This window comes from Salvia splendens, chromosome 12, assembly GCF_004379255.2.
Source record: "Salvia splendens isolate huo1 chromosome 12, SspV2, whole genome shotgun sequence".
Taxonomy (NCBI): Eukaryota; Viridiplantae; Streptophyta; class Magnoliopsida; order Lamiales; family Lamiaceae; genus Salvia; species Salvia splendens.
In genome coordinates this window covers 25,093,710-25,109,152 of record NC_056043.1, presented here as the reverse complement: position 1 = coordinate 25,109,152, position 15,443 = coordinate 25,093,710, and the positions used below count along the sequence as shown (strand labels likewise).

Below are 15,443 nucleotides of genomic sequence, written 5' to 3'. Positions count from 1 at the left end.
CATTTATTATCCAATCTTAGAATTTAATCAGATTTAATTATCTGTCTGTCTGTCTGATTCTAATCTAATCAATTGGTTTAATTATACAATAATTACAATCCTTATTGTCTAATTCTTTAGGTAATTTAAATAGTTGAGGATACAATTAAAAAAGCGTCCCCGCCGAAGTGGACACCAGCGGTTGAAAACCAAGCTTTACTCGCGAACTAGCGCTAGTGACATCACCGCCACCAATTATATGAATTCTATTGGCCAGCGCCACTCAATCTAGCATTCTATTGGTCCGTGCTAGAAAAAATTACAGTCTTCAGTTTGTTCACTGTTTCACACCTATACATACAAACAACACAATCTATACATATACAAGCCCCTTCGTTGTTACTGCATTGCTTATCTGGTTTTTAACCATTTGCCGGCGTTTTTTACCTCTCCAATTTTGCCGGAGAAAATCGGGCTAGGTTTCTCGTTTCTGCGTTTTGTTAATTGATTAAGGGCACGCTTGATTGGCCAGATAGGGTGAGATGAGATAGGGCTTTTTTATTGGGTTTTGCATGATATGTCAGATAGGCCTTATCTCAGTAAGCTGTTTGATAGCCCTAATGTAGTTTGTAAGACATCTTTTATTGTTTTTGATTAGCCAATCGAAAATGTATGATAATAGGAATGTTTGTCTGTTTTGTCCTCATAAAATTTTTCAATATCCAATTTCGACCTTGCAGCCCTAAAATGAGTATATTCAAGAACTCGCCCAAATTGTGGTTCTCGCGCCTCTCAATTTTACTCGTTCGCTGCGAAGGAGGCAGTGATTTGCAGGCAAATCCCATCTTCACTCGGCCTAAATTTCAACACGACAGGTATGCAATCCTTTCAACAATTTAATTTCCACGTATCAACCAAGCTGATTGATTTGATTGTATAAAATCTGGGTTCCTATGGCATAAACTATGTTGGAATTTATCGGCCATTACCGTGGGTTCAGTCGTTGATATCATGATAAATTACGCTTATTTTGAGAGGCTTCCCAGTGCGTTAACTCATAATATTTCAATGTTGGTGTTTGAGGATTTGGTGTCTGATTCTATAGGATTTATACTGCATTGTTATGTCTGAATCTTTGTAGATTTTGAGTGTTATGGCATCTCAACACAATGACGGTAGCGAGAACGAAGGAAGTCCAGAGGGTAATACTGTTTTCGATTCATGTAATCGTTACTCTGTTAAAGTTCACAAAAATTCGATACTCAGTTGATTAGTGTCTTCCCGCAATAGGTAGCAACGACTTCTATCCGAATAGGAACTCAAAAGCTGACAGGTCTAGACGCATATGGCCGGTCCGTGAAGAAGAGATCCTAATGGCAACGCTGAAGGAGTTGGCAGCTAATGGATGGAAATCCGACAACGGCTTTCGCTCTGGTTACCTCGTACGCGCGAGGGAGGCGATAAAGCGTGAATTTCCAAATACCGATATCCTGCCACACCCGCACATCTACTCGAAAATAACTACTTGGAAAAGGAATTATGGATCACTAAAGATGATGCTAAACCACAGCGGCATTGGCTTCAATTCGGATGGTACATACCGAATTGAAGCCGATGATGAGCAGTGGGCACTATTTTGCAAGGTCTGTATTGTGATATTTGCTTTAGGACACATTACATTCAATTGTTAAATTCGTGTATAAATCTTGATATGTTTGCTGTGGCTGTTTGTACCCAGAAAGATGGACAAGCGAAGTACATGGGGAACAAATCATGGCCTCAATATGAAGACTGGAATGAGGTATTTGGTCAGGACCGTGCCGATGGTGAACGTGGTATAGACGTCCCTGCTGCTGCGGGTACAATATACGGGCACAAAAATGAAGTTCCAGTTGATGAGGCCATATCCCCCCACATGACCTTTGCAGAGCTATTTCCTGATGAGCCACTCCCGGACGGGATCCTTCCAGACATGATAGACGACAGCCAATCTGTAACAGAGGGTGGAGTGCCTGGATCTGCTGCTGGTGTTGATGTCGGGCTAGGTTCGGGAGCCGGGGTGCGTCAAGCACCTGCGGGGGGGGGGGGGGGCTGCATCTGGCTCTGGGTCAGGGCCAGGCCAAAAATTTACTAAGAAGGTGATGAAGAAGCGAAAAGTCGAAGACAAGATGGACGGCGTGCTAACTCTCATGGGACAGATTCACAGCGACACAAATGATCGCTTGAACGAGATTTCGAAGAGGATAGGATAAGAGTTCGATCTAAGCAACAAGAGGGCTGAGGTCTTTGAGCAATTGAAAGGTATTCCAGACTTATCTCTTAAGCTACAATTCTATGTGAGTAAGAAGCTTGTTAAAGAACCCGAGCTACTTGACCTGTTTCGGGGGTTGCCGGAAACTGCTTGTGCAGCGTTTGTGTTCGATCTATTAGAAACAGACAACATGTTGCACAGCTGATCTCGCTGACGAAATGGTCGCTGATGTTTTTTGGTTTTGTGGTGCAACAGTTGGTCGTTTAGTTTTGATAATAGTAGGGACTCTTTTGGAACCTGTTGTGTTGATGGATTTGTCAAACTTTGCCAACTAGTACTATGGCCCTGTTTTTGTATGCATCATGGTTATTAGGGTGTATACCTGAACATGACACTTTGTTATTCATAATTTTTAATGTCAGATTATTTGTTTTTGGACTTGTGAACATAGCGTTTAGTTTGTGTGCTTCAAACAATATACAAAAAATGAGGTACTCCATATAAACCCAATCATTAGACATTAGCTAAATCAAAAGACATTATATTAAATTAGTTGAACCATTCCCATTGTACAAGTAGTCACCCATCGAAGGAGAAAACAAAAGGTTGGGATACACGGTTGGCATTAATAGGCCACCATAACCTCACTTCGGCGAAGGACTCCATGAAGCGCACGACTCTCCTTTCGGTGAAGAGAAGTTGACACTTTTCTCGGTGTTATACAGACGGGGAAATGAAGAATTGGGACGGGTATGGAAGCTTGGTTTATCGACTTCAAAAAGCTTGCGCCGGACAAACGTTGAAGGGGCCGGCATCGGTGATGTCACTTCATCAGAGTCTGAGGGTGAATGAATTAGCCGGTCATGAGTTGGCGCCTCCAGGACGTCGGAGTCAGAAAGCAGTATGACCTCCACACTGTTTTCTTAAATTGTAATTACCTCTTGAGGTATTTCTATCTTGATGTCGTACGAGCCAAAGAAACTCGCAAGAAGGCTGAAATCTGGCTCGTCACGATAGAAATACGCCGTGGCCGAAGCATCCCTCTGGCATGCAAGATTACGCAAGGCAGATGTAGTTAGGGATTATACAACGGCTCACGTTTTGGACATAGGAAAAAAATATGTGCTACTACGAACCTTGAATATAAACTTACACGTCGCATCAGAGGCGGACACAATCCTGTCTTGAGTATTCCACTGGACACCGTGTGTCTTGACCAATTTTTTGAAACACATGTACCTAGCCTTCAACAATTTAACACGAACTGCTATGTCGTCGGTTGCAAGATCCACTCCAAACGGATGATTAATCACATCACGGACATTGCGAAGCACCTCGTCAGGCACATTGGCATCTTCCCATTCACGTTCGTTCCTCAGAGTGATCAGCGTCGAAAGGAGCATGGCATCCATCTCTTGGGCCCACTTACCCCTATAGAAGAACATTGCTTGTGGATGAATTTTGAAGCTCATTGTGTAAATATTTTTATAAGTTACAATGGTTGAGGCAAATGTTGTAGAGGGTGGTTCTTAAAGGGGAGATCCGTTTTCAACTGAAGGCATTTATGATTTACGGTTGAACAATCAATATTTTCTTTCCTACCTAGCTTTGATAAGATTTGATGGTGGCAGGTAGAAGATATATTAATTCCACAAGCATATAACTTTGAACATTACAGTGAACTTATACAGCTTCCATTCGCGTGACACGCTTCACCAATTCCAGAAGCAAGCTTTGTGCATATACTTCCAAACACTACCCACCTTTTTCTTGTATAGGTAGCTGACAGTATTTGGGCAGCCTTGAGGCAGTGTTGTGGCTAATCAAATCCAATTCATGCAACAGTTACAATTGTGGTTGAGGGGGGTTAAATAGGCCACTTCAATTTCGAGTAAAGCCATCCACATATCACCATACATACCCTGCATCTATGGATTACTCTCGCCTCCCTTCGTTCATGAAGAAAATCTCGATAGAGCACTGCTTGAATGAGTTGGTTAGTTCGTCAAATTTTTACTTTATTTTTTTGTTTTATATCGTCGCTGGTTTTAATTCAGTAGTTGAGACGTATATTTGTAGCGCATACCACCAGAATTTGTGGCTCTACATGGAGCACAGCTCACTTTCGACTGCCGTCTAATCATGCCTCATGGAAGGAGTTGGCCGGTAAGACTGCTGAACATTGCGAGTGGGTGCCATTTCCACACTGGCTGGACCGAATTTCGTCTCTCTAACAACATTATTCACGATGACGTGCTTACATTCACTATGGTCGACGCGGGCATATTCCATGTGAAGTGCTATAACCCGAGGACGGGATGTCCTCGACTGAGTGATTTACAAGGTGAGTTCCCGAAGACCTCGTTTAAGCTTTTAAACTATATGGATGGCTCTGTATTTAATTTGTTACGATGCATTGACATATGAGTAGAAGGTGTATACGGAGCCTCCGACCACAGTGATGTCCCTTCGACGTCAGACGACTATGTGCCATCGGACACGGATGGGGGCGACTCCTCGGATGAGGACGAGTATGCGCCGGACCCCGGGGTTTTACCTGACGATGGTTGCTCGACTTTCACTGTAACTTTGGACAGCTCAAACATGTCTCGTTCTCTAGAGATTCCGATGGCCTTTTGGCGCCGCCACATTCAGATGATATCACTGCAAGACCCGGTTTACTTCAACGTGAACGGAGACTCTTGGTTCATCGTTCTCGACCACAGTGACACCAAGATTTGGGTGAAACGAGATTGGAGACGCTTCAAAGCTGCTAACAACCTCGTTGTTGGTATGCGCTGCCACTTCAAGCTCATTGATCGGAATGACGTCCAGTTTTATGTGTGGTTTGATCGGGCTTAGGTATTTGGAATGCTTTGGAACTGTATTACCTATGTAGTAGAACTCTGTTGTGTGCAATGTGTGTTACGGCTTGTTGTAGGTGATTATATTTCACTAAATTTTCATGACTATGTTGTTATTATATTAGATGTTAAGTCGCTATGAATTCGCTTAGGTGTGTGATGCTTTTACTTCAAATATCACTAATAATAATAAGGCAACAATTGCTAATAAATAGTGATGTCTCCCTTATGTGAAAAAATTTCCTAATGCAACACAATATAAAATTGTTTTGAATTCATACAACATAACGAGCAATGCATAGAAGAATGTATCCAAACTACAAACCGATAATAAGAGAGCAGAACTCAAGAATCAAGAGGCAGAACCAACCGATAACTATCCATGATTTCTTTCGGCCCACATTGCACTTGCAAGATCATCCCTTTTTGTATTCCATATTGCTGATGGTTCCACACTGCTGATATTATCACAACCGAAAGGAGGTTCATTATCACTATCATCATCACAATCATCCTCGTTTACCAACTCATCCTCGACAGGATCAACCACCATCTGACTTCGTATGTAATTGTGAAGAAGAAAACATGCGATTATTAGACCGGTTTGAACGTCTATCGGATAAAAACTTGCTGATCGGAGGATACCCCATCTCATTTTCAGCACGGCGAATGATCTTTCGATGACGTTCCTCGCCTTAGAATGTCTAAGGTTAAACAGCTCTGCCGGATTCTGAGGAGCTTGCCGTCCTACGCCCCATTCCTTAAGATGGTAACGGACTGCTTTGTAAGGAGTCAAGAAACCTTCAGCGTTGGGGTATCCATTGTCACAGAGGTAGTAGCATCCTGAAATTGTATACCATATTTTATCAGAAAATTTGACACGAATTGGAGTTGATATGAACTGAACCAACTATATAAAACTCAACTTTAGGAACTTTGAGGCCTAATGGTCTGCTGACAGTATCTCTTAAAATCCTCGAGTCACCCGCAGAGCCCTCCCATCTGGGAAGTAGATAAATGAATCTGAGCTGGGGGTCACATACGACCAATGTGTTGGTAGTGATGTGGCCTTTTCGATTACGATACCGGGGAACATCAGCAATGGGCACACGCACATTGATATAAGTACCGTCTAAAGCACCTAGACAACCCTGCAAATAGATCACAAAAACAATCAGGCATTATATCTAAGATTTAAGGAAGCAGTTCAATATATCTGTACCTTGAACCATTTCCACCTACGGTCAGAGCAAGCTTCATCTATGGGTGTGGGCCTCACCAAAAAAATACTATGTAGTGTGAGAATTCCACGGAGTACAATATGTATATATTTTGACACAGTCTGAGACGACCGCATGAAATTGTGCCCAACTATGCGAGATTTCTTGTGATGTGCTAGCACACAAAGGAACATGGCTACTTGTTCTTCCACACTGACTAGTCTTTGATCAATTAAGCCAACCCGGTCCCGGAGAATGCGACATAGACGTCCAAAGGTGTTCCTATCCATCCGTAAATTATCCACACATGCCCTATCTGTTACACGCACTAGTCTATCCAGCTGACGTACATGAGCCGGAATAGAATCAAGAACCACTGACTGATTTAGACGGTCCCAACGCTTACGCTTGCGGGTTTGAGGGCATATCAATGAGATCATAAAAGAGATGAGCAGCAAGTTAATTTGATAGTTCCGTATAACCTCTTCAAGCAGAAACAACACGGTCGTCATGCATTATGTGTATATGAAACCTGATCAAGCAGTCCATTACAGAAAATGCAAACTTCAATTCGAATATTTAGATTCCTAGGTAACTCACACAGCGATAATTTTGAGAGAATTCTCTGCAATCAACAGAGAAAATTGGAAACCAAACGAAGGTTTGCAAATTATAAAATTGAGACAAAATACCATGCACTTACTTCAACCAAAGTAGCAACTACAAGCATCAACTAGATAGTGCAGGGACCAAATATAGCCAATTTATATAAAGTTCAATGCTCATCACATAAAAAGCTGGAAATATAGACATTCAGATCTAAAAGCGTAAACATTGTGCCAGCTAAATTCACATACCTCACGGAAATCCTCTCCGTTATCCATTGACAGCCGATTACGCTATCAACAAGGATGCTGCGATTTTGCTAATACCAAATAAGATGCCTGCAATGTTTCGATTGAGAGTCAATTATGCAATTCATGAACAATTGATACGAAATACATCACAAACCACCTTGAATCGGCGTCTGAATCCGAGCGTCACCACAAATCGCCGCCGCTAAAATTATTTGAACAACACCTCTATTTGGCTAGACGATATTCCCACAAAATAACATTATACAATCGTCAATATGCGGGGTCTTTTAGACAATCACACAATCGGGAACGACGGCATAAGGCGTATCGAAGCTGATACCCCTATACGCATACCCCTGAAAACTGTGGTGGTATCTTAATGAGGCCCGAGTTGGTGGTTGTATCCCGGGTCGTTGTGCAACACTGTCAGGGCAATCAAATACTATACAAGCCCTATATAGGAGGGCTTATCTCACCATATCTGGCCAATCAAGCGCGCCCTAATTGCGATAAATTTGAAAAGATATACACAATGGCGCAAGCAGTTGAGGAGTGGTACAAGCAAATGCCGATCATTACGCGTTCGTACCTCACAGCTGTCATTCTCACCACCATCGGCTGCTCTCTCGATGTAATGCTTTATTCCTTCTCCTATAGATTAAATTATAGTGTGATCGATTAAATAGTTGAGTTTCTATATTAAAGTTATTGGTTTGCTGAACTATATTTGTTGCTACATGGTAATTGTCTTAAGTTTTGGGGTTATTTTTTTATAATAGAACTTCTTATTTGGGGCATTTGGCTGAGTGGAGTTTCTTTTATCTTGCGATTTGCAGATAATAACTCCATATAATCTTTATCTGAACCCCAAGCTTGTGTTGAAGCAATACCAAATCTGGCGTATCGTCACCAATTTTCTGTATTTCCGCAACTTGGGTAATGCCCTATCTGTGCTCTAAAAGTTTTTACTGATTGGTGAGTGGGTTAGGTGTTGCTCTCTTGATGAATGGATATGATATTATGATTCAGTGTCTTAGTTAAGAAACTGAGGCTACTCTTGCACTTCATTGTGAAATTTCCACAACATACCGAATTCAGGAGTATAATTGCTTTTACCATACTTTTAAAGTAGACTTGTGTGAGTCCATATATAGATATATAATAAGGCCTTGATGGTACCCTGTAATCTGTATATTTTCTGGCTAGCCAATTTTTTGGTGCAACCTTTACTTCTATGTAGCTTGATTGCATTGCACTCACGCATGGAAGTATGCGCATGCACCATGTGTTATTGATTTGATGATATAACGGAGTTGATTGGTACACCATCATCATTTTAATTTAACTTATCACGAGTCACGAGTTCTCTATGTACGGCTGATATGATTGAAAATTCAGGTTTTAGATATGATAATTACATTGGTAACTTTAGAGGGAAAATTTTCAAGCTGGAGGTGATGGTTTTCTTCTTTGTAGATCATTTATACTAAGTAACACAATTTAACCTCTTTCTCGACAGATTTGGACTTCTTGTTTCACATGTTCTTTCTAGCTCGATACTGCAAGCTTCTCGAAGAGAATACATTTCGGAGGAAGTCTGCAGATTTCTTCTACATGTTGTTGTTTGGCGCAGCTGTTTTAACTGGGATAGTACTTCTTGGAGGAATGATCCCTTATTTCTCTGCGTCATTTGCTAAGTTTATCTTCCTTAGCAATTCCCTAACTTTTATGATGGTTAGTTGCATGTTATGCTATTAGGAGTAATAATTTAACAATTTTGTCATAGCTTTCCTGTGATCTTTTATTATTCCTGTTATTATAGGTATACGTGTGGAGCAAGCAGAACCCATTCATTCATATGAGCTTTCTGGGCCTTTTTAATTTCACAGCGGCATATCTGCCATGGGTAAGTGTCTTTCCATTCACTGGCCACTGTTTGTGGTGTTACCCTGTACCGTGAAGATATTTTAGTATCTTCTGGTCCACTTCATGAAATATGGAAAAAATTCTTCTGCTTTCTTGCTTTGTAAATGGCTGCGATATTGTCAATATGTAGGTATTTCATTTCTACTTTTTTTTACGATCAGTTGATCACTAACAAAATTTTTGTGGAATAAGACTTTGGCTGCAATTTTGTCACGTCTGCTATACAAGCAATATGTATAACACTTTTGATGAGCACATTATATGCACTAGGACTTGTAATCTGGCCATTGCACGCTTTAACATCTTTTTGCTATTGATTATTTATTCACATGTCTTGTATACTGATGTTTTTGTGACTTCTGATGTTGGCCACAACAGGTGCTTATTGTATTTTCTGTCCTTCTTGGTTCTAGTGCTTGGGTGGATCTTCTGGTATGTCTTAATATTGTAAATTAAGTTTCATCTTGATAATGGTCTGGCATTTAGGTTAATGTTTCTGGTTCATGGCAATATTAATCTCGACTACATACCATCAGCCGAGAATTTACATTGATCTGTGTGACAGAGATATATTCAACTCGGTTCTGTATATTTTATCTTGGGCTAAAAGCCGCATTTTGTTTGCGTTATCAGTATTTAATTGGACTATATATATAACGACCACAATATATGTCTCAACTAGGTTTTCAGATATTTCCTTACTAATGCATGCTGAAATGTGCTGGTGTACATGCAAGTTTGTATGTGTGTATTCACATTGAAAATTATACAGCCTTTCGTGTTCTTCTCGTATCTATGGATTGCAAGGCATACATGTGTCATTTACAGAGACATTTCTTTGGCTCAGGGAGTGGTAGCAGGCCATGCTTACTACTTTCTTGAAGACGTATATCCCAAAATGACAGGCCGACGACCCCTGAGAACGCCAGCAATAATACAATCATTATTTGCTGACGAGCCTATAGTGGCGGCCAGGCCTGCAGGTGTGAGATTTGCTGCTCCAGCTATGGACGACGCTCCACCTCGGTGAGATTCTAAGGCAATGGTGTGTCCTACATCGAGCGAATGTATCAACTCGGTTTCAGATCCCTTGTCAATATAGTGTTAGACATTGTTTGTCTCACAGTTAGCAAATTAGCCCCTAGAGTTGCAAGATGTTGAGGTTTTAAGGATGTTCTGCTATAAAAAAATATCAAGTTTTAGGAGTATTTTTTTTGTTATTTATCTGTATATCTCCATTTTGTGGTCATGGAATAATTTTCTTCCTGGGCCCATGATTCATGCTCAAATAGCTCTCTTCCTCTTGTAACAAAGAACATTTTATTATTTTATAAACTAAAACCTACACATATTTCTTATTGGGACATGCATTAAAACACTGGGAGTTGTAAATGATCACAACTATTAAAACTTAAAATGATAAAAGCAACTACAAAACTATGCGAATAGAAAGGCTAAGTCTCAATTAAAATGGCAAGCTTCTAAATAAAATCTCATGAGCAGAGTGATAATAAATCTGGTTAGTTCCAGGCTTCAATTCGGTCTTGCGAAGAATGCCAAGAAATTGATGTATATGAGTTTTTCATGCATCAACTATGCTGATGGTACTCTTCTTGGAGGCAAGATGTACAGAACCAGAGCTGAAGGAAGAATCTCAACCAGCTGTTTTTGCAGAACGGTAACGTATATCACAAGTATAGCTCAATCATCAAGAGAGGATATCCATACCGTGTAGTAGATTACATTCAAAACTGGATGGTCCAATACATCTAGTGATGCATCTAAATCATAATTTCAGATATGATTAGAGAAAGATAAGAAACTCAATAAAAAAAATGAAGCATCTCAATGTACGTTTAGAAGTAATATCCATATCAACTAAGGCAAGATCAAATTTCTGGTATTACAGGGTGGGGAGGACACCAGAAGGCATACGTAGAATTTTTCTGTTAACTGCTCTCGTTGGTCAATGCAAACAGTTCCCCATACGAAGGAAGCTTGAAATCTAATGTCAGCAATAATGACGTGAACGCAGTCACATGCAAAGGAGATAATTCAGCCTACCGTTGTGGATCCTGCAAGCTTCATGGTATGGAAGGATGAGGCATTTGAAATCTGGTCGAGAGTATGGGCTAACCTTTACCCTGAAGCAGACCCATCCAGAAAAGTAATCGAGCAGGTAACAAGTTTCATACATGGTTTTCGCAATTTTAATGAAAGTGCATTCAGTTTTTGTAATCCATTACATGGTGTTTCACTGTGTGTGCGCAGGTGAAGAGAACAGCTATTACTTATCTGTTTTCTGTTTTCAAAAGCATTTGAAATGGTTTCATGACTGTTTGCTTTTCGATGTAATTCAGCATTCTTGGCCATGTTCAGGCTGCTTCTATGTACTAAAACTGGGATTTTGGCTTTTCCCAACTCATGATGTAACCTTAAATAATTTTTTGGTCATTTTCAAATGTTATCATCAAATAGGATCGAATAAAAATATGTATACATCTTGATTGGTAGATGGTCATAATTAATTTTTGAATGAGATTTATATTTTCTATAATTATTTCTTTTACAGAAACTAATGCTTTTGATATGTATGAACAATATTTCATTCAGTTTAGCATAGCCAAACCACTACTTAAAGCGATTATCTTACATACCCATCTGTTGTTACATTCTGCAGTGAATATTTTACAAGATAGCTTATGAAGTTTTATCAAGTTAATATTTTACAATATAGCTTATGAAGTTTTATCAATCTTCAGCTGCACTGGCTGCATTCAGATCCACATCAAGATCGAGAACCTGAAAAAAAGAAAGAAAAGTGGTGGTTCAGTGAGAAATATCACTAACTAAGCAAGCCGAATTTCTGTCAATGGATTTGGTTGTCACCTTTCCAGTGATCAACGTATACATATTCAGAACATCAGAGACAGTGGACTCGAAGTGAGTTGTAGCATCATAACTCTGACATTCGGAGTTTGAGTCAGCGAGCTTGTGAGTGTAAAAATGGTCACAACAGTCTAGTAAGAAGAACATCCACAACAACTTACAGTTGATATGAAGCAATTGTCCAGAGAAGGCTCGTTTACTGGCTCGAATCTGTCGTAGGTCTCGAAGAAAATCTCATCTACATGCCCAAGTAAATCGGTACCTGGCTTCAGTTCAGTCTCTGGGTGATCAGTTTCTGCTTCGGTTGAGACAAATGCAATATATTTCCCTTGTGGAGCGACGTTGTGGGAATAAGAGCAACAGAATACATACCTGCAGAGTTTCACAAGATACTCTCAGATGCAATATAAGTTTAACATTTATCATCACTCATTTGAGATTCTCTTACTGACATGTCTGATTTGCGACACAACTGCTTCTGAGGTAGAATAATTTGCACCGAGTGAGAATCATTTGTATCAGGAATTGGGTGGCTCATGATAGCAATGGCTCTTGCAACTTTACCAACCTTCTTAACCTGCAGGACATTGTTCTTCATAAACATAGAGATGTACTTACAATACAAAGATCGGTATTCCATAACAGAGCGAGCTTTTAAATGTTGGAGAAGAGTTTATTTTGAAGAAGTCCAATCTTGAACACGAAAAAGATAACGTACCTTGTTGGGAAGGTAGGAAGGATCACACACAACTTTCTTGCACTTAGCTGTTTCCCCTTGTGATGTAACACCATGCACCTTGCCTTCCTCATCAAACTCTACCTGACAATACATTTATTGAACGTGTCAAGATTCACATCATGATATCTATTCCGACAACCAACACTGCTCCTCTTTATGTGCAGGTCCTAATTCTAAGTACGATGAAAGAAATTCATCTTGTTATTATGACTTCCAAGACTAATCTATTTGGAAAACCACCAATACTTGAGAGAGAACTTTTATCCCATCCCAATTATCTTTTCCTCAACCAGAAATTCATCATAATGGAATTATATTAATACCTTGCAATCAGGTTTATCCAACATGTAGGTCCCGCCATAAACAGCGCTGAGACGAGCAAATGCCTGAGGACACAAATTGAAGTAGAGCCATGAGCAACAAGGGGGGAGAGGACCTTAAGAATCAGAAGCTAAGATATAAATCAAACGAGTGGAAATGCAATGTCAGTGGAAGACCTGGGGAAGCTCCGCAAGGCCATAAAATGGGTAAATATAAGATGATCCACCACCAAAACGTGCAAACGACTCTGCATAAAGCTGCCATAGAATAGGAAGCACGTCAAATGAGCACCATATATCTCAAACTGCAACATAATGATGTAAAAAAAATAACAATCTCAAAGTAGAACTAATTTTGGGAAGGTGAAAAATAATAACCTGCATCCTCTTCACAGTATCCAGTGCTGGTTCGTCCAAATAATCGTCATCTCTGTGGAGAGCTACTGCATGGCCAATAAAATCCACAGTGTTCTCATCGATACCATACTTTCTGTTGGAAGTTCAAGATATTAGAATCGGAAAAGGTTGAATGCAAAAGAAGTAACCTCATCACACATATAGCTATTGTCCAATGCAAACAAAAGCTAAACAGCTAATGCAATGTTTTCGGGAGAGGCATACTCAAAGAGTTGCCTTGTAGTAACTCGTGTCAAATCCATTCCTTGATGTGTATTAGGATCACTTTCATTATAATTATGCACATAAGTGAACAATGTCCTGGCACGCCGCTTCTCAAAAAATCCCATTAGAGGTGATTTTAGCGCCTCCATGTCAGTTGCCGGCACCTTGTGAATCTGTTGCATCAATATTACCAAAAAAATCAAAAGTGAGGTGAACAAATAAAGAAAAATATAGGAAAATGGAACATAAAACACAGGCATAACACCACAACAAAGATATACCTTTCCTTTGTTGTACACATAGCTGCCATCAACAGCTTTGAATGACAAATATTTAGTGACATCGGTGTGGATGAGGACTCGCACGAGAGCACCATTTGCCATAATATACTGCATTGAAGTGACTACCCGTTACTAGCAACCAATTCTGAAGTTTACGAAGTAAGTTGAGCATCGAACCTTTGGGATCATGTCGACGTTATAATCTCGACTAGCGCCCAAGTGTGGCGGAGGATTATCGCCTCCTCTGAATCTCATCCACAACTGAGTGAAAAAGGAAATCAATCCAAAATTTCAAATATCTCATGGGAGAATAAGAAACGAAAGAAAATACCTGGATAAGATTAAGAGAAGTGGATTCACCACCATAATAGTCATTACGATCCATATGCAGAACCTATATTTAAGGAGATGAAGTGAATGAAGTCAAAACTAGTTGTTTCATCCAGAGATGAGGGAAGTTGTGATTCAAAATTGTATTGATACAACAAAGCTAAGATAGCAAATGAGTTCGCACAGACTAATTTGACAAAACATACTATCAAAAATCAGCTGGTTAAAACAATCGATTCAATTTATAGCAAATAGAGCCTAAAAATGCATCGACGAAAATCGCTACTAGATTTATGGCTGGGCATCTGAAAATGGATAAAGAGAAAGGAAACCTTGAGGCCATCAACGGAGAGAAGACCGCTGAGGATGCATTCCTTGAGACCAGTTCCCAGGACTATCACATCATACTCTTCATCCATCTTAATTCAATTCACCTCTAGATTTAACAATCACAGATTAATCTTGTGATAAGAATGAACTGCTGCCTTTGTTCTTCAAACCTTAAGAGCATCCACAGTAGCCGACCTTCCCCAATAGCCCGCCCCTTTTTTGTCCATAACCCCAATTTTTTATTTCCGCCACTATAGGCGGACACTTGCAATAGCTCCAAAATTTTATAACCACTTTTCATTTTAATTTTAATTCAATTATAAGTAATTAAATTTATCGGACTATACGTAATTATTAAAAAATGGCTATAAGTGAAGAAATTAAAATTAAACACTACATTTTCGTCGTATTAAAGTGGGGGGAAAATTATACAACGAAATATTAATCTATCGAACATCATAATAATGTTCACACTGTGCCGCCACTTCCGCCGTGCGCGCCGCTTCCTCCTCCTCGGCCTCGTACTGCACCTCTTGAATCAGAAAATTCCACGCGTCGTTCCATAAATCGTCCATTTCAGTCCACAAATTCTAGTGAGAGAAAATATGAGTGATGAAGAGGTGGAATGGTGTGAAAATAATGAGAGGAATGGGGTATATTTATAGGTAAAGTAAATTGAAGTTAAAAAAAATATAAATAAAATTTCGGACGTCCGCCGCCTATCACCGCCCCACTATAGATAGCCCCGCCTATCGCGGCGTCCGTCCCGGACCGCCCCGTCCTCGCCCGGAAGTCGCCGATGCACCGTCCGCCCCCTTTTTTTCATCTGCCTCGGG

At 40.1% G+C, this 15,443-nt stretch overlaps 4 protein-coding genes across 8 annotated transcripts; 3 read left to right on the top strand and 1 right to left on the bottom strand.

Moving 5' to 3' along the window:
* Positions 1-262: 262 nt before the first annotated feature.
* LOC121756849 lies at positions 263-2,668 on the top strand. 4 transcript variants are annotated; one of them, XM_042152257.1, is made up of 5 exons: positions 263-281; positions 720-854; positions 1,121-1,181; positions 1,270-1,622; positions 1,718-2,668. In XM_042152257.1, the coding sequence occupies exons 3-5, from the start codon at positions 1,133-1,135 to the stop codon at positions 2,111-2,113; spliced, it is 798 nt and encodes a 265-aa protein (XP_042008191.1). In that variant the 5' UTR covers positions 263-281; positions 720-854; positions 1,121-1,132; the 3' UTR covers positions 2,114-2,668. The 4 variants fall into 4 exon arrangements, with proteins under 4 accessions (XP_042008191.1, XP_042008190.1, XP_042008189.1 ...); XM_042152256.1 differs by lacking the exon at positions 263-281 and adding an exon at positions 313-516; XM_042152255.1 differs by lacking the exon at positions 263-281 and adding an exon at positions 313-578.
* A 1,686-nt stretch (positions 2,669-4,354) lies between these two features.
* On the top strand, positions 4,355-5,141 carry LOC121756850 (B3 domain-containing protein REM10-like). Its single transcript, XM_042152259.1, has 2 exons — positions 4,355-4,574; positions 4,662-5,141. The coding sequence occupies exons 1-2, from the start codon at positions 4,373-4,375 to the stop codon at positions 5,090-5,092; spliced, it is 633 nt and encodes a 210-aa protein (XP_042008193.1). The 5' UTR covers positions 4,355-4,372; the 3' UTR covers positions 5,093-5,141.
* A 2,501-nt stretch (positions 5,142-7,642) lies between these two features.
* On the top strand, positions 7,643-10,386 carry LOC121756847 (derlin-2.2-like). 2 transcript variants are annotated; one of them, XM_042152252.1, is made up of 6 exons: positions 7,643-7,802; positions 8,008-8,107; positions 8,691-8,905; positions 8,994-9,077; positions 9,476-9,529; positions 9,945-10,386. In XM_042152252.1, the coding sequence occupies exons 1-6, from the start codon at positions 7,704-7,706 to the stop codon at positions 10,125-10,127; spliced, it is 735 nt and encodes a 244-aa protein (XP_042008186.1). In that variant the 5' UTR covers positions 7,643-7,703; the 3' UTR covers positions 10,128-10,386. The 2 variants fall into 2 exon arrangements, with proteins under 2 accessions (XP_042008186.1, XP_042008187.1); XM_042152253.1 differs by having other exon boundaries at positions 7,645-7,911.
* A 1,314-nt stretch (positions 10,387-11,700) lies between these two features.
* LOC121759227 (guanosine nucleotide diphosphate dissociation inhibitor 2-like) lies at positions 11,701-14,786 on the bottom strand. Its single transcript, XM_042154743.1, has 13 exons — positions 14,610-14,786; positions 14,279-14,341; positions 14,125-14,208; positions 13,948-14,055; positions 13,667-13,839; positions 13,424-13,535; positions 13,223-13,303; positions 13,049-13,111; positions 12,705-12,806; positions 12,439-12,563; positions 12,148-12,358; positions 11,987-12,061; positions 11,701-11,899 (listed from the first exon to the last, which is right to left on the bottom strand). The coding sequence occupies exons 1-13, from the start codon at positions 14,694-14,696 to the stop codon at positions 11,849-11,851; spliced, it is 1,335 nt and encodes a 444-aa protein (XP_042010677.1). The 5' UTR covers positions 14,697-14,786; the 3' UTR covers positions 11,701-11,848.
* Positions 14,787-15,443: the final 657 nt, after the last annotated feature.